This window comes from Dromiciops gliroides, chromosome 1 (genome assembly GCF_019393635.1).
Source record: "Dromiciops gliroides isolate mDroGli1 chromosome 1, mDroGli1.pri, whole genome shotgun sequence".
NCBI classification, from domain to species: domain Eukaryota; kingdom Metazoa; phylum Chordata; class Mammalia; order Microbiotheria; family Microbiotheriidae; genus Dromiciops; species Dromiciops gliroides.
The window spans coordinates 27,532,490-27,550,242 of record NC_057861.1 but is presented as its reverse complement, the minus strand read 5'-3'; the positions used below and the strand labels follow the sequence as shown (position 1 = coordinate 27,550,242).

Sequence of the window (17,753 nt, the reverse complement as noted above, 5' to 3'; positions counted from 1 at the left end):
ACTCTGAGTGTCCCCCCAGGGCTCTGTCCTGGGCCCTCTTTTCCCTCTAGGATATTTCACTTGGTGATCTCATCAACTTCTGTGAACTCATCTCTGCTGATGATTCTTCAGATCTGCTCATCCAACCTCTCTCCTGACTTCCTGCTGACGGTCCAGCCGCCTATCAGACACCTCAAACAGGATGCCTTTCCCAGCCCTTCTTCATTCTAGTACCTTCCTTCTATAATTATTTCCTATTTGTCCTGTATGTGGCTGGCTGTGTATAAACTTGTTTGCATGTAGTCTTTCCCATTTGATTGGAAGCTCCTTAAAGGCAGGGACTGCCTTTTGCCTCTTTTTGTAGCCCTGGCACTTAGCACAGCGTCCAGGGATATGGTAGGAGCTTAAATAAATGTTTATGGATTCGTTGATTAGGTATTTAGTAAATTCTTATTGATTGACTCCCAGGTCTATATATGTAGCCCTCTCCTATTACTCGGTCGCTAATCCTGTTTCCCCTTGCCTTCTTTACGTTTCTACTTGGATCGGGTCATATCTTCAAATTCAACACGTTCAAGATTGAACTCATTCACTTCTCTTTCCAATGATCTTATCTCTGTAAAAGATACCGCTATTCTCTTTGTCTCCCAGGCTGGTAACCATTGACTTCAACTCATCCTTTTTTATCCTTTTGAGCTATGACACAAAGTCCTGTTGCTTTTTATTTCTTCAGAATTTGCCTCCTCTTCCCCATTAGGCCACTGCCTTTGTCCCGAGTCTTTGCTTCATCCATGGATCTGTGGACAGTTAGGAACTTTGATCTCTTCCCCAATTCGTGAGGACCACTCTTCCTTAAATACTATCTCATCAGGTCACTCATACCTGATCAAAAGTATTTGGTGGGGGGCAGCTAGGTGGCACAGTGGATAGAGCACCAGCCCTGGAGTCAGGAGGACCTGAGTTCAAATCTGGCCTCAGACACTTAACACTTACTAGCTGTGTGACCCTGGGCAAGTCACTTGACCCCAATTGCCTCACTTAAAAAAAAAAAGTATTTGGTGAGTCCCCGTTTAGTGTCACACAGTGTGTCTACACTCTGCTGAGCATCGAAGGCTTTCCATAAGTGGACCCAGCCTTGCCTGTCCAGCCTTGATTTCAGGCCTCCTCAGTGTGCAGTCCTCACTTGGCTCCTTTGTCAACATAACCACATTCATTTCTGCCTCTCTTATTGCCCTCCCTTGGAATTCCCTGTCTTTTCTCTTCACTGCCCAGCTGAGTCTTACCCATTTTTCAGTGACCATTTCACATTTTAACTCTTCCTGGAAGCGTTTACTGGCTGACTGCTCTAGTTCTCACTGGTGCCCCCCTTCTGTGACTGCCCATAGCAAGTGGGTTCTACAACTGTCACCACAGTTTGACTTAATTATATATTCTCTTATATTGCTTAAAGTAGGTGAGTTGGGGCAGCTAGGTGGCTCAGGAGATAGAGCACCAGCCCTGGAGTCAGGAGGACCTGAGTTCAAATCCGGCCTCAGACACTTAACACTTACTAGCTGTGTGACCCTGGGCAAGTCACTTAACCCCAATTGCCTCACTAAAAAAAAAAAAAAAAGAAAAAGAAAAAAGGTGAGTCCTCCTTCCCTAATTAGATTGTAAGCTTTCTGAGGGAAGGCCTGTGTCTTCTGTACTTGAACACAAAGTAGATGCCCCAGATCGTTGTGGGCCTTGTTTGTTCAACCGAGTTGTTCCTTAATACTCTTGAGATTTGTCTAGCAAGAGTCCTCTGGAGTCCATGGTCCCAGCAAAGGGATGGACTCATGCAGGGTAATTTCTAGAACCTGGTGCTATTTCCTGTCTTACTCTTGTGCACCGCAGTGTTTCTGAGAGGGAGAATCAGATAGAGTTGAAGTGTTCCCTTGAGTTGAGGCCAGTGCCAAAGGAACAACCTGAAATTCACTGGGACCCGGTAGAAAGCTTGGCTTTGGAGACATCCAGATGGTTACCCCTGTAATTCCAGGGATTGAAACCAGAGGGGTGGCCTGGCAGACACACTTTCTCAGGCCCCCCCCCCCTTTTTCTTCTGCTGCAGCAGCAAGGTGCTGGGGAGGAAGGAGCCCTTCAGGCTATTTCTGGGGGGAGGGAGTGGCATTATCTTTTAGCAATGAAAGATCAGTATGATTCCACTCTGAATGGTCATTGCTACTCAGCACTTAGGCTTGGCTGGTGAAGGACAGACTGAGAGAGCTTGCCCTTGGGAGGCTGTCATGGAGCATGCCGCTCCCTCGATGGGTTTGCCTGCTTGCCTCCCTCTGCTCTCCTCACCTAGTGATAGGATTGATCACCTGCTCGCTCTGGGGGACTGCTGGGGGGGAGCATGCCTTCCCAGTCCCTTGTGAACGCCTTTCTTGCATGTGGCTCTCCTTCAGCTTGTTTCTGGACCTCTTTAAGGTGGCGGAAGCCCTTTCGTTCTAGGTCACATTCCCTTGTACGCTTTCAGCTCTCAGCTAACCAGGCCAAATGATCTGATTTCCAGTTTCCTTCTTGCCCTTTTCTCCTCCTTTTGCTGAATGCCTCCTACCTGTTCTCTCATCATTAGCATCTCTGCTAGAGGGTGCTTTGGAAGAGGGTGAGGGAAGGGTAGGACAGAGCACAGATAACACGTCGGAAACAATTAACATTCATCCTGACTGATCATTAGTAACTTTTGTCAATGGAGAAAGAATGTTTTCCTAGAAGCTTGCTGTCTAGAGTGCGAGTTTAATAATTAATCTTCCTTGAGGGGCAGCTCGGAATGCAGGGGCCATCCAGGTTTCTGTGGGTAGTCGAGAGGGCCTCAGGCTTTATGGAGGAAGGCTTGTGCTCTGATGGGCATGGGGGGGGGCCGTGGTTTGAAAGGCAGGAATTCTTGATTTTCCCAGGGTCACTTCTCTTCAATCTCTGCTTCACTTTTTCTGTTTGGAAACTGAGATGTGTTATGTTAGATCATGTCTCTGGGGTGTGGTGAGGATGGATTCATGTTTGCCAAGTATATTGAGATCCTCAGATGAAGGGAGCTGAGGAAGAGATGAGGTATTATTCCTCATTAGGCCTAGACAGCTGCCAGCCATGCAGTAATTAGCTCCTCACTGTGCTCAGGATAAAGGGTCCCTCGCCTGTCCTTTAGACTGTCCTCACAGGGGTAAGGACAGTCTCAGACGGTGGCTTATTAGAATACACAGTCTGCATGGGAGAAGAGGATGCTGGGAGCTGGCCTGAAAGCCGGGCTGGCCATAGAGTTTCCCCTGGCTTGGGACTCGGTTTGCTGTGCTTTGTTCTAGCGTTCTCTGCAAGGATTATGAAGCTCTTTTGTCCTTCGGGTTGACATCCGAGGTAATAGAAGGTGGTACTTGGCACCTCTTTGATCATTCTTGATATGCCTACTGGGGAACATTTCTGTAGGGCTTACTATGTGCCCTGCACTGTGCTAAGCACCTTACAATTATCTCATTTTACCCTCACAACAACCTGTTATTATTCCCACTTTACAGATGAGGAAACAGGCAAACAGAGGTTGAGTGACTTACCCAGTGTCTGAGACTGATTTGAACTCAGGTCTCCCTGACTCCAGGCCTAGTCCTCTATCCATTGTACCCCTTAGCTGTCCTAGGCTTCTCTAGGCTTTTTTTCCCTCCTCCTCGACTTCCCTTTCCCCTTTGTTCTCCCAGTTCTTGGAAGCTTTGCTCAGGTATTACTACTGTCTCTGCATCTCCGACTATGCTTTCTCTTTAGTGGCCTGATGCTAACACAGATAGCATCATCCCATGGGGAAGACTTGAAGTGAAACTTCTCTTTTTAACTGCTAAAGTTTTGTTCTGGGCCAAGGAGCTGGTTATTTGTGGCAAACCTTTGTGCTTTTACTTTTGCTTGTTTAGTGGCATTTGAAGCAATTGCTCTAATCCAGTTTTGAATTCATCTTTGAGCTCTGCGTCTCCAAGCCCAGAAGGAGCCTTTTCTATAATGTGGCAATATTGATTGTGAAAACTGGCCAAGAATTCCTGAGAGGGGCAGTTATGAGGCATTGAATGGCCTTCGGTTCTTAATCTGGGGTCATTTTTGGATTGGAATGACCTTTTTGTTCGGAAACTTCTGCATTAAATGTACTCTCTTTCTCTTTCAAGTTTTAACCAGCCAAATGACTTGTATCGTGAGCTTTCTCACAAGGTTGAATATTGCATTAGGAAACTAAGATTGAAATGCCAATTCAAACTTGGTTTATACCTCTCTGAAATTCAAAGTAACAAAGTGGAAATTTAATTATTATGTGAAATTCAGCCTGCTCTCTGTGGTAAAATTTCTTGGTGACAAATCACTTGGATATTCCAAATTTGTTGGGTTTCTTTCCTCTCTGTGTCTTTTACATTGTTGATTTGACAATTCATAATTTGCTACTATTTCCTGCATCTTGGATTCAGTAGTACCCAGTGAGGCACATTTTCTCCTCCATCAGTTGAAGCTTGCCTGGCGGCCTATCTTTAGCCCACCTGACTGTCCCTCTTCTGAGTTAGCTCCCTTCCTACCTAGGCTTCTTCTCTACTTTCCAGTGTCTCTCTCATTCTAGGGCTGCCTCACTTCCTGGCGCCTACTTTCTTGTCCCCTTCCTTTGTGGCCCCATTTCTTTCCTTGTTTCCTTCCTGGTCTTTTGCAGAACTGTGCTTTTTATCGCATGGACTTTGATGGTGTGTCAGGTTCTCTGGCCTCTATGAATGTCTTTCTTCTTGGGACAGCTTTCTTCTATAGGCAGCTAGAGAAGTCTCAGCCTGGAGTCAGGAAATCCATCCTGAGTTCAAATCCAGTGTGACACTGGGCAAGTTACTTAACCTCTGTTTGCCCCAGTTTCCTTATCTGTAAAATGTGGGTAATAATAGCACCTTCCTCTCAGGGTTGTTGTGAGGGTTAAATGAGACAATAATTGTGAAGTGCTTAACACAGTGCCTTGCACATAGTAGGTACTACATAAGCACTAACTGTTAATTATTCTTGCCCCATTTGTCTAGACTCACGCCTCTGGGTTTGGGAGAGTGTCTATGTGGGCATTCATTAATGATTCTTGGGGGGGGCATATCTGGTAAAGATAGACATTAAAGTGTTAAAAATTAACTTAACCAGGCTCAAAAGGCACCAAGAAATAACATTTCCCTAACCCCAAAGGATCAGAAACTACCTGGAATTACGTGGATGACAAAGGTTACAAAGTGCTACCTATGTAGGATTCCTGAATTTCTTTGTGTTCTTATATATATATGTATGCTTGTGTGTGCCCATGTGTGAGTACATACCTTTTTCTTCTCTGAATTCCAGGGATTGCCTTGTTTGTATTTGTGTGCACAGCACATACTTACTGCTTAATGTTTGTGGTCTCTCTCTTTGTCTCTTTCCCTTTCCCTTCATCCTTCCCTTCCTCTCTCATTCCCTGCATTTTTTTGGATGCAATTTGTCTTCTGCTTTCTCTCCTTCCTTACCTGCCCCTATTTTTTTTGTTTTCCTTAGGGTTTGTATGGCTAGGAAGTATAGGAAAAGAGGAGGGTGTGTGTGTGTAAAAATGAGAAACATGGGGGCAGCTAAGTGGCGCAGTGGATAGAGCACTGGCCCTGGATTCAGTAGGACCTGAGTTCAAATCCAGCCTCGGACATTTAACAGTTACTAGCTGTGTGACCCTAGGCAAGTCACTTAAATCCAATTGCCTCCCTCCCCCCGCCCCCCCCCCCCCAAAAAAAAGGGGCAGCTAGGTGGCGCAGTGGATAGAGCATCGGCCCTGGAGTCAGGAGGACCTGAGTTCAAATCCGGCCTCAGACACTTAACTAGCTGTGTGACCCTAGGCAAGTCACTTAACCCCAATTGCCTCATAAAAAAGAGAGAGAGAGAGAGAGAGAGAGAGAGAGAGAGAGAGAGAGAGAGAGAGAGAGAGAAACATGGAGACATTACAAAGTTTTAGGAAATCTTAAGAGCATGTACTAGTGCCCATCACTTGTCTCACTTGTATTCTACTTCTTTTTATCACCTAGATTTCCTAGCACAGGTAGTTGAGAAGTATTTCTTGAATTCCTAACAGCATTTCCTCTCATTTTTATCCAGACTTTACAACAGCAGGAATGCAAGCTCCTATATAGCCGTAAAGAGGGTCAGCGGCCAGAAAATAAAAACAAAAACAGATACAAGAACATTTTGCCATGTGAGTATCAATAGTCTGCATTTCCCTTGCTAGTCACTTCCAGTAATTGTGCTTTCCCCTGATAATGCTGGAGAGACAGTGGCCTCATGTCCATCTCACCACCTTAGAATCCTTAATTTCTTTTAATTTTAGGCAGCATCTGTAATGACCAGATTTAGTGGGAAACCAGGCCTTTGTTCGTTGAACTTCCATGTCCCTAGCACTATGATTGATTGGAGAATTGGAGAATCTTAGTGTTGGGGGGATCTCACCACTTGTTTAGTTCAGACTCTGTAAGAGCAAAGCTGAAGATTGTTATTTAATTGTTAGATCATCTTGAGTATTTCATGTTGACTGTTGATAAGAAAATGTAATATTTGAACTCTGCTTAGAAGAGGATATTGGGAAAGTTCCCGGGGGTAGCTTCCTCTTTAAAATAACAAATTCTGGTAGGGACAGGATTGCCTTTTGGGGGAAGGAAAGAGTACAGAGAAGGGCCTACCCAGGCTGGTGCCATGCTATTGAGGATAGCTTGGGAGGTGTTGGTGTTGTCTTCTGGGACTTGATCATGGCATAGAAGTGACACGTTCTTGAGGGCCATGCCAGAGGAACACAAACTCTAACTAGTCCTTCCAAGCTGGAAAGGCCCAGCAATAGACCCGTACCTGTTTTCCCAAGGGCCAGTCTAGTTCAGTTTGGCCACTCCTGCTATTTTCTGTCCGTCCTCCCCTGCCCCCCCCCCCTTGGGGGGGGGCAATGAGTGTTAAGTGACTTGCCCAGGGTCACACAGCTAATAAGTATCAAGTGTCTGAAGCCAGATTTGAAGGTGGGTCTTCCTGAATCCAGTGCTGGTGCTTTATCCACTGTGCCACCTAGCTGCCCCCTGGCCACTCCTGCTATTGACAAAGACAGGTAGACTACTGGGGCTCTGTAGCAGAACCTGGTAAGATTTAGTAGTTTGAATTTCTACTCAGGATCAGGTTTAGAACAATTTTTTTTTGTATTTACAAAACCCAACTCAATCTCTTAGGCTTTCTCTCTACTAGGTTGATGTTGTTTTTTTCGCTGATTCTATTTTTTTAAAGCACTTTAGGCAACTTGATGTGTAATTCAGGTGTACTTTCATTGCCCTTATTGGGGATGGACTCTTGGCATAATTCTTTATCTAAAGGAAATATCAGTGTTGTTGCATTTTGGATTAATTGCTTGACAAACTAGAAATTTCTTTGTGTAAGTGACTGAAACTTGTCAAAATGGTATTAATGACTTTGTGGTTTCTCTTTCTAGTTGATCATACCAGGGTTGTCCTACATGACGGGGATCCAAATGAACCAGTTTCAGATTACATTAATGCAAACATTATCATGGTAAGCTCTGCATTTGCACTCTACGGTCCCGGCTATGGGCTGACAATATTTGTATTTTTTCTTCCTTTCATCTAGAAAAATGACTTCCAAGTAGAATCTTGTCATTGTTTAAGGTACATTTGTTTTGATTTCTAGCCTGAATTTGAGACCAAGTGCAACAATTCAAAGCCCAAAAAGAGTTATATTGCAACTCAAGGCTGTCTGCAGAACACAGTGAATGACTTCTGGAGGATGGTGTTCCAGGAGAATTCACGAGTTATTGTCATGACAACAAAAGAAGTAGAGAGAGGCAAGGTAGAGTATAAAATGTAGTGGTGCATTATGGGAGAGCTGGGACCTTGGAGACCAAGGGAAATCAACCTCTGTCATAGCAAGAGACTTGTTCAAGGTTGCCATCCTTAGCCTGGCATAGGCCTGTGGCCTCCTACCCCATGAGTTGTTGCAATGCATTGGGTTTTTTTCTGTTTGTTTTTGTGATGAAATATTTTGGGACCATTGGAAAGTTTAAATTGACTGTGGTGGGAGTGAATCATCTTCTGTAAGAAATCTGAACTTTCTCAAACTGATGATTGATGAACAAGATGACATTTTTGGAGAATCACCCAATTCTGTCAGCTGACTGAAGTCCCATTTAATAAACACTGATCATACAACAAACTAGAAGCTTTTCATTCATCAAGGTTTCTGTTTTTGTTGTGTCCAAGGTGAAATTTTTTTCATTTTTGAAAAAATTTCATTGGTTTTGTATTAGTCATGTCTATACAAAATACCTGAAACCACTGCTTGGTTATTTGGCTTCTGGATAAAAAGACATATTGTGCTTGACCCTTTGTAGCAGGGGTACTGGAGCACACGAATCTTTGTTGGCATTCTTCAGATCATTTTTATATTAGGATAGTAGAGAACTGGGACATTGCTTTTTCCTTTTTCTTTTCTTTCTTTTCTTTTTTTCTTTTTTTGTAAAGCCCATTACATAAGTTTGCTACTTACAGCATAGCATTAAAGACCTTTGTGAGGAGGCTTATGTACAATGAAAATTTAACATCTTTTTCCCAAAGGGAACTGCGGTATCATTAATTATCCTTGGATTTATTGTGTGGAACTCAGATTTGATTATTGCCAACCTTGAAGTGCCTTCATAAATCTGAGAGCGTGATCTCTTTTGAGTTTCCTGGGTCTGAAGGGGATGAGCCTGAGGCCTGGGGCTTCCTCCCTTGGGTCCTGCCCTCCATCCAGGCTCGTGCCTGAGTGCAAATGCAGGTTCCTGACTGTCCTTGAAGAAGGGAAAGTAGCTGCAATGACTTCAGAGTGACTGGGATGCTTTTCTCCCCGATGAGCTGCCCTAAGCAGATGAGATGGGTGAGATGTATTGGAAGGGGAACTTCTTCACCCGGTGCCAGTGTGCTCCCAGCCTTGTCCCCTTTCCCCTAGAAATAGGCTACTGGTACTCTTTGGAAGCTCCTTTTTGTATCCTCCTTTCCATATCCCCCCAACCTACTTGTTGGCCTAGTGCATTGGGGGAGAAGTCAAGGTGTGTGTGCTTTATTTTGAAATAACTTTGTGGTGCACTGAAAGAAACCAGAACCTTTCTGTGTTTTCATTTAAAAGCCTACAAATGAACCCTAAATTTCAGAATTAATTTGCTGAAGGTCCCAGTGGTATCTGGGAATCTGCCAGAGCTGAATCTCCAGGATCATGATTTTGTCTTATAATCTTCTGTAGAGTTCTCTGCTATCGGGAGTGGCCAGAAGCTGCTACTAGAATCAGTTGGCCAGTGACTGCATTGGATTTAGTCAGGAGTGGGAGAATGGCTTACTTAGGGAACATGAAAACTGTATTGAATCTGTCCACAAGAAGCTCAGATCAGAATTGTGCTCAAGGGGAAAGCAGAGAGAGGTTTGGACTGAAAAGCCATAGGAAACAGCCTACCATTAGCATCTCCGCCCATCTTCTGTCTCCATGTGGCCATTCAAAGAGTATGTGAATCATGTAGCTCTTTGGGTGTGTATACTGGTACTTGTTCTCTCAGTGGCCATAGCTTTACTGGAAATTACTATGGGTCCTAAGTGCAGAAGGCGGATTTCTTCTCCTGTAGTTTGGCCTTTGGGAGTTAGGGAAAGTATACTGGGGCTCAAGGTGGGGATGCCACAGAAAAAAGAAATAGTACCAAAAGGGAGCCCACGTGCAGAATGGATTGCCAGTGATCAGGAGCACATCTCTTATTTAGCATAAAAGCTCTCCTTGTTGCCGGCAAGAAACGGTTTTTTGGTGCCATCTTTTTCAATCTGCCTGTTAGTGAAGCCAGCAGCTGTGGGGAACTTGGCCACCTCCCAGATGCAGCTGAGGGAAGGGTCTCCTCCGTGGTGACATATGTAGTAGCTGCTGTAGCTCTAACTTTGCTGGGAAGGTTGGATATGGAGCAGTTCCTTCCTGTTTTATTTAGTTTTGTTTCTTTGTTATGTTAAAAACATAAATGAGCATTGGATTTCTTTTAACATGCTGGGTAATTATTATTATTCTTTTGTGTCTCTGCTCAGAGGAGGTATTCAGTATAGGAAAACTATGCAAAAAAGCTGCTTCCTCCATTTTCCTCAGCTGAACTCAACTTTTCCTAATTATTTCAGTTAGCTTTTTTCCCCCTATTTTCTCCCTCTCCTTAATCCTTCAGCTATTGATAGTCCTACAAGATTCTGTCCTTTGCCATCTCTTTTCACACACACGTTCTCTTAGTCATCTTGTCCAATCCCGAGGCCTCCATTAATACCCCCTATATGCTGATGACTCCCTAGCCTTTCTCTTTGCCTTCAGCTCTAGTCTCCTATTTACAGTTGCCTGCTGGCCAGCTGCCCCTTTAAGCCAGTGTTCCCCAAACTGACCTTGCCTTCCTTCCTCAGATCTTTACTCTAGTGGTGGCGGCATCACTGTTATTTGAGTCCCTTGAACTCATCATCAAGCCGTTCTTGATACTCTCTTTTCCATAACTACTGAGTTGCCAAGTTGTGTCAGTTCTATGTGGTTTTCATTTTATAATTAACAAGCACTTATTTTCTCTCCTCACTTCCTCTCTCTCTTTCTCCTTTTTTAAAAGAAAAAAACTCTTGTAACAAATATTTGTCCGATAAATTCCTGCATTAGCCATGCCCAGAAATGTCTGTCTTATTCTTCGTGCTGTATCCGTTATCTCAGGGACGAGAGGTAGACCAGGATGATGGCTGGTCATGACAGCAGTAGGAGTCTTTAAAGTCTTATAAAACTGTCTTTACAGTGCTGTTGTATAAATTGTTCTTCTGGTTCTACTTCCTTCTCTCTGTATCAGTTCATACAGGTCTTCCTAGGTTTCTCTGAAACTGTCCCCATCATTCTTTTTTTTTTTTTTTTTTTTTTTGGTTGGGGCAGTGAGTATTAAGTGACTTGCCCAGGGTCACACAGCTAGTTAAGTGTCAAGTGTCTGAGGCTGGATTTGAACTCAGGGAGTCCTGAATCCAGGGCTGGTGCTTTATCCACTGTGCCACCTAGCTGCCCCAGACATTTACTGTTTACTGGGGAAGTCACTTAACCTTTGCCTCAGTTTCCTCAATTGGAAAAAAAATGGGGATAATAATGTCACCTACCTCCAAAAGTTATTGTCAGGATCAAATGAGATAATGTTTTTAAAGCACGTAGCATAATTCCTGGCACATAAGAAGTGCTTAATAAATGCCTTTTCCCTTCTATTCCATTAATGTGAGGTAATTTGTTCAGCCATTCTCAAATTAATGAGCACCCTCTTTGTTTCCAGTTCTTTGCTACTACAAAAAGAGTTGCTATAAATATTTTTGTCATAACATGTAGGGGAGAGGAGAGACAGTGGACAGGGAGGAGCAGGGGCTGTGATGTCAGAAGAAAAACCCTGAGTTAGAAAAGGGAAAAGGGCAGCCTGCCATCTCTAGTCTCCCTTTTGGCTTTGTGTTTCAACTGTTCACTGTGACAAGGACATGTCTTGGGGTGAGCGGCCCAGTCTGAGCTCAGAACTGGCCAGGCCCAGTTGCCCTGGGCCATGGTGAGGGCAGCCACTCAGCACTGAGCCGTGGGCAGCAGGGGAGGCCAGACCACTTGCTCCACTGTGCCCAGAGGGCAGAGGTGGGGAGGAAGATGAAGGGAGGGGATGATCACCATCTCATTTACCCACAAACTTAGCTGCTTTTCCTTTTTTTTTTTTTTCAGTTCCCTCATTGGACCCTTGCAAGATTTAGCACATTCTGGGGCAGATCCATGAACACTATTAGGAACATTTCCCTACTTTTTTTGTTGATAGAAACTTGCCTGTATCGTGCCTCTCTCTTTTTTTTTTTTTCTACTGCACAAAACCACTGACGTGATTTTTGCCAATGCAGAAGTGAAAATGAAATTACTAATAAAATCATGGGACTTGAAGTTGCGAAAGTTAAACTCGCAGATGTTGAGAATTGACTGTACACAACTTATTGACTTTCGAGGCATAGTTCCAAATTGCTTTCTTGAATGCCTGGACCAACATATATCCCTACCAACACTAATTATATTTCTAGCAATGGTCATTTTCCTTTTTTTTTTTTTTAAACCTTTGTCAGTCTGATATGTATGAGGTAGAACTTCAAGGTTCTTTTAATTTACATTTCTTTAATAGTTATTTGTAGTATTTTTAAAATTAATTAATTTTTTTTTATGGGGCAATGGGGGTTAAGTGACTTGCCCAGGGTCACACAGCCAGTAAGTGTCAAGTGTCTGAGGCTGGATTTGAACTCAGGAACTCCTGAATCCAGGGCTGGAGTCTTTATCCACTTCGCCACCTAGCCGCCCCCTGTAGTATTTTTTATATGACTGTTAATAGCTTGGATGTCTTCCTTGAGAACTTTCTATTTATTAATTTTTTTGTTTGTTTGTTTGTTTTTGGCAGGGCAATGGGGGTTAAGTGACTTGCCCAGGGTCACACAGTTAGTAAGTGTCTGAGGCTGGGTTGGAACTCAGGTCCTTCTGAATCCAAGGCTGGTGCCTTATCCACTGCGCCACCTAGCTGCCCCAAGAACTTTCTATTTATATACTTTGACCACTTATCAATTAGAAATGGCTTTTATTTTTATAATTTTGAATTAGTTCCTTATGTGTCTTGGAAATGAGATTTATCAGAGAGCTTTGTTCAAAATATTTCTCATATCCATCTTCTTTCTAGATTACTACAGCCACCCTAGTTCAGACTCATTTTTTTCCCCGTAGTTTCTAATTGTTTTCCCTGTCTCCTTTCTCCAACCCATTCTTCACACTGCTGATAAAGTAATTTCCCTATTGCATTAGTCTGATCATCAGCCACTGTTCTCACACCTCTAGTGGCTCTTCATTCTCTGCTGAATAATTGAAAATTCTGGATCTTGGCATCCAGATCAAGTTCTAATCTGCTGCTGCTTTTCCTGAATGTGACTTGTTCACGGACCTTCTTTTCCTCGTCATTTACTCTTTCAGTAGCTTATTTCCTCCTTATCTGCTGCCATGCTGGTAGATGGGAGATTCCCTAGAAGCATAGTTGCTGCTTTGATTCAACATTTTCAAGTTCTCTGGGGTAATCCTGGTGGGCGACTTTTTCTACTAAAACTGTAGGTCTTGAGCCCCCATCCATGTATTTTCCATGAATAAATCTGTTATTAATACTTAGTCTTAACCAACATTGACTGAAGATACAAAGCAAATAGAGAACATTTACATATCATTCCTCTCATAAGCATCAGTCACCGTCTTTCTCAATGCACTTTGTGTCTGTGGGAATAGTAGGTATATGCTTCAAGTCTCAGGGTAATAGAGAACATATTTGGAGAAAATATGTGTGGCCCAGTCAACTCATGGCTCTGGAGTTGTAGACTTCATTATCTTCTCTCTCAGGAACTTTCCATAAAAATATCCCTGGTGAGCATTGTGTGGATGCCTTTGCTAAGCTGAGCTATTCCAAACTGTGCTGGATTAATCCCTCACTAGTCATGGCATCTCATCTAGGCAGATTAATTTCCTGGTACAGTCTCTTTGTCTTCTTCTAGGTTGTTCCTCTTCTCATCTGGGCTTGCTCTCCAGTAGCATCTCAGTTGATTCATTCATCTGAAGTAGTGTTAGACACTTTTAGGAAAAGGTAATGACCTTTGTCCTAATATTGGCAAAAGCCTCTCTGATTTTGCTTCTATTTTAGATTCTTCTTCTCTACATCTTGCAGAAAGTATCTTCTGTCTTCTATTCTCTGCATCAGGTAGTGGTAGAGAGAGAAAAACCCAACTTCTCTCTGACCAAATTATAGCCTGTCTTTAACATGTCCCTGAAGTCTGTGGTTTGCCAATCTATCTTCCTGGTTCATCAGCTGGCTCCACTCCGTGAGAGCTCACCTTTTCTTAGTAATCACATGCTCATCTTCCAGTACTACGCTGTCAGGTAAAATACAGTTGTCTCATAATCATAAAACAGACCTGGTGCTCATATTTTTCTAGCTATTAGCTTCATTGTTTTTATTTTCATTTGTACCTTTGAAGCAGTATTTTCATTTTAATTTTTTAATAAAAATTATATTTTAAAAATTCTGAACTTGACACCAATAAAATGCCAATTTCCATTTTCAAGGTAGTTACAGAAAAAGGAGTTTGTACATGAGACCGTGAAATCTGTAATTTTATTATTCAGTCATTTTCAGTTATGTACAACTTTTTGTGACCTTATTAGAGATACTGGAGTGGTTTGCCACATCCTTCTCCAGCATATTTTACAGATGAGGAAACTGAGGCAAACAGGGTGAAGTGACTTGCCCATGGTCACTGAATCAAACTTTGTCCTGTATTCATCCCAGATTTCTTGTCATATGCATATGAGCAACTACTGTCATAGAACATTGAAGCATACTTTTGCCTCAAACAAATGTACTTTCCAAGGTCACTCTCCTTATCTAGCAGTGTGCCAGCAACATATGCCCTATTCTAGAGTGGGCAGTCCCTCCCCCTCCCTCACTTCTATCTGTAGCTGTTCAAATTCCTCTTTTCCTTCAAGGCTCAATACCAATGCCATCTTCTCCACAAAATCTCGCCAGACCCCTTCCTCTTCCATCCTCACTCCCAACGGAAAATTATCTGTTTACATAGTTCTTTTAATACTTTGCCTGGAACCCTCCCTTACACTCATCACATTTTCCTTTGTTGTCATAGGCATTCGTGTGTGTATGATTTTTTTCCTTTTAAATAATGAACTCAGAGCAGAAACTGTAGTGTATCTATTTTCTTTTTCTTTTTTTTTCTCTTTCTTTTTTTTTGTGGGGCAATGAGGGTTAAGTGACTTGCCCAGGGTCACACAGCTAGTAAGTATCAATTGTCTAAAGCTGGATTTGAACTCAGATCCTCCTGAATCCAGGGCTGGCATTTGGTGTATCTATTTTCAAAGTGTAGCTCAGTGCCAGCTTAATAATTTTTTAAATTGAATTTCCTTCCCCTTTAAAAAAAAAAATTGAAATGGTGTTAAGATGCCAGAGTTGAGTCTTTATTTGTCTTAGTAGCTTTGTCCAGATAACCATTAAGTGAGACTTTAAGATACATTATGTTTTCTGAATATTTCGATTTCTACTTAACAATCTATAGGGGCTAATTCATTTTTGATTCTTACAGAGTAAATGTGTGAAGTACTGGCCCGATGAATATGCTCTGAAGGAGTATGGGGCTATGCGCGTTAGGAACGTCAAAGAAAGCGCTGCTCATGACTATACGCTCAGAGAGCTTAAGCTCTCCAAGGTTGGACAAGTAAGTACATGGATATACTTTAGGGTCTTTGGTGGCTTTTCATGGAGGAATTTGTGGGTGGGCGCCCCTTGGAGTCCTGATATGCTTTCCTTCTGTCAGAGGATCAGATCCAAATGGAGTGATTTGGGTTTACCCTTAAGCCCTCTATGACCTGTACAACCCAACTGCCATGGAGTGATTTGGATATGATGATTTATCGTAGTGAAGAAGTGAGGCCATTTGGGGAGGAGGCTGTGGGATAGAAATGAGAGTGGGCTAGCTAGAGAATGAAGGTTCAGTTTTCTGCAAGCAACCATTCTGCCAGTCTTGATGTTATCTGATGTCTCTCGGTAGCAGATGGGACAGGATCCTTGTTTTTACCACATACAAGTGTTGTTTTCTCTCCCATCAGCATTAGCAGCATTGTTATCTCACCTGCTGTGTGGCACTTTGGAGTTTTTTCTAGTTGCTTTTCTATATGTTATCACATTGCATTTCTGTGGGAGGTGAAGTTACTCAGGCAGAGGAGGAAACTGAGGTTCCAAGGCTCCCCTATTGTGGTTTGTGGTGTCTGTCCTATCACTGCCTCATGGAGCTGTAGGGAGGAGATCAGAGGCTCCTTATCTCAGTCATTTGAATTGGGGCAGCTGTAATGTACTGGAGGAAGCCTTGGACCGAGAGCAGAGGGGCTGGGACCAGTGACCTTGTCATGTAGCCTAAACTTTTTTTTTTTTAGTGAGGCAATTGGGGTTAAGTGACTTGCCCAGGGTCACACAGCTAGTAAGTGTTAAGTGTCTGAGGCCGGATTTGAACTCAGGTCCTCCCTGACTCCAGGGCCGGCGCTTTATCCACTGTGCCACCTAGCTGCCCCATAGCCTAAACTTTTTAATTTGTAAAATGAGGAGTTTGGATAAAATCACCTCCAACTTCCCTTCCAGGTCTAGACCACCCTGTGTTTGCTATGAATTATTCACGGTGAGAAAATTTAAGAGAACTATAGATAGATTGGCCTAAAATAGACCACCCTTGGTTCAACTCAGCCAACATATATTAAATACCTGCTGTGGGGGCAGGTAGGTGGCACAGTGAATAGAGCACTGGCCCTGGATTCAGGAGGACCTGAGATGAAATCTGGCCTCAGACACTTGACACTTACTAGCTGTGTGACCCTGGGCGTCACTCAACCCCAATTGCCTCACTTTAAAAAAAAATACCTGCTGTGTGTAAGGCAGAGGCACTGGAACTTAGTGGTAGAATGCCGGCCTCGAGGTCAGGAAGACCAGGCTACATCCTGCCTCTGACACTGAGCTGAAGGACTCTGGGTGAGACACTCACCTTTTTGTGCCTCCAGCTTCTCTCTAGGTCAGCGAGGGGTTCTAACTTTCATTGGTGGAGGGAATGCCCAGAATGGGTTTTTAACTGCAGTATACATAAGGTGTGGTGCTTGATGCTGGGCGTTTAGAGAGGAGGACAGCATATGTCAGGGAACTGATAATAGTCTGTCTGACAGGAGGAGGACAGATAGGCAAATCACATGCCTCCATTTCTTAGGTGGGACTAGACTGGAAATTGATGCCCTATGACATGATGGAGAATAAAATGAGGACAGAGGAGAGGTCCACATAAAGTGCTGTTTGCTAGGGTTCTTCCCCTCCCTCTCATGTTCTCCTTATGCTGGGCACGTGTGTTGTATCTACCCAGGAGAAAATAAACCCTTCGAGGGCCAGTACTTGTTTGGTCTTGCCTTTATATTTCCCATACCTAACAGCTCCTCACGCAGAAGAGAGATTTAATCAGTGCTTCTGAATTGAGTAAGAAATATGAGGAGAGAGAAATTTGTGGCAGGGACTTCATGGAGGAAATGGTGGATGATTTGGGCCTTGAAGGAAGAGAAAGAGGTCAAGAGACAGAGATGGAGGGGAGACCACTCCCCCTTATGGAAGGAGTGGAGAGACCTTAGTTCAGGTCCAGTTTGGCTATGACCGGTAACTGTGCTAATGGACTAATATGTGAGGTAAGGGTGGACAGGCTGTGCTAGGCTTTGGGCTAGAACCAAGGTCTAGTGTCTTCAGCACGTAGGAGCCGCTCACATTTACTTAGTGCTTGAAGATCAGCAGTGGGTTTTCAGCAGGTTATCCCAGCAGGTATGGGGTAGGAGTCAGTCTCAGAGCTGATCAAAGGAGGGGCATGTAGGCAGAGTGCTTACAGCTCCCCTGTGCTCTACAGATTTGAGCTCTTACTCTTCCCTAGTCCAGTGTCCATGTCAAGAGGCCATTTGGCTTCTGCTTAAAGATCTCTCAGTATTGGGGGGTGGCTTCCTTATTCTAAAAGACTGATTGCCCAAGTGCGAAAAGCTTACCCGTGAAGATTGTGACTCTCGTATGAAATTGCCTTTAGAAGGAAGGACTAGGCCCAAGTCCAGCTAGAGAGGTCCCAGAGATGGTAACTTCAGCTTTTTTGTGGGAATGTTCT

The 17,753-nt window shown here is 43.4% G+C and overlaps 1 protein-coding gene across 4 annotated transcripts in view; it reads left to right on the top strand.

Moving 5' to 3' along the window:
• The window catches only part of PTPN11 (protein tyrosine phosphatase non-receptor type 11), a 71,704-nt gene that overhangs the window by 37,060 nt on the left and 16,891 nt on the right, over positions 1-17,753 (top strand). For all 4 annotated transcript variants that reach the window (XM_043982153.1, XM_043982168.1, XM_043982144.1 and 1 more), the window contains exons 7-10: positions 6,091-6,187; positions 7,454-7,533; positions 7,669-7,827; positions 15,171-15,302. In XM_043982153.1, the coding sequence (XP_043838088.1) occupies positions 6,091-6,187; positions 7,454-7,533; positions 7,669-7,827; positions 15,171-15,302 (468 nt within the window). The remainder of the gene's footprint in view (positions 1-6,090; positions 6,188-7,453; positions 7,534-7,668; positions 7,828-15,170; positions 15,303-17,753) is intronic.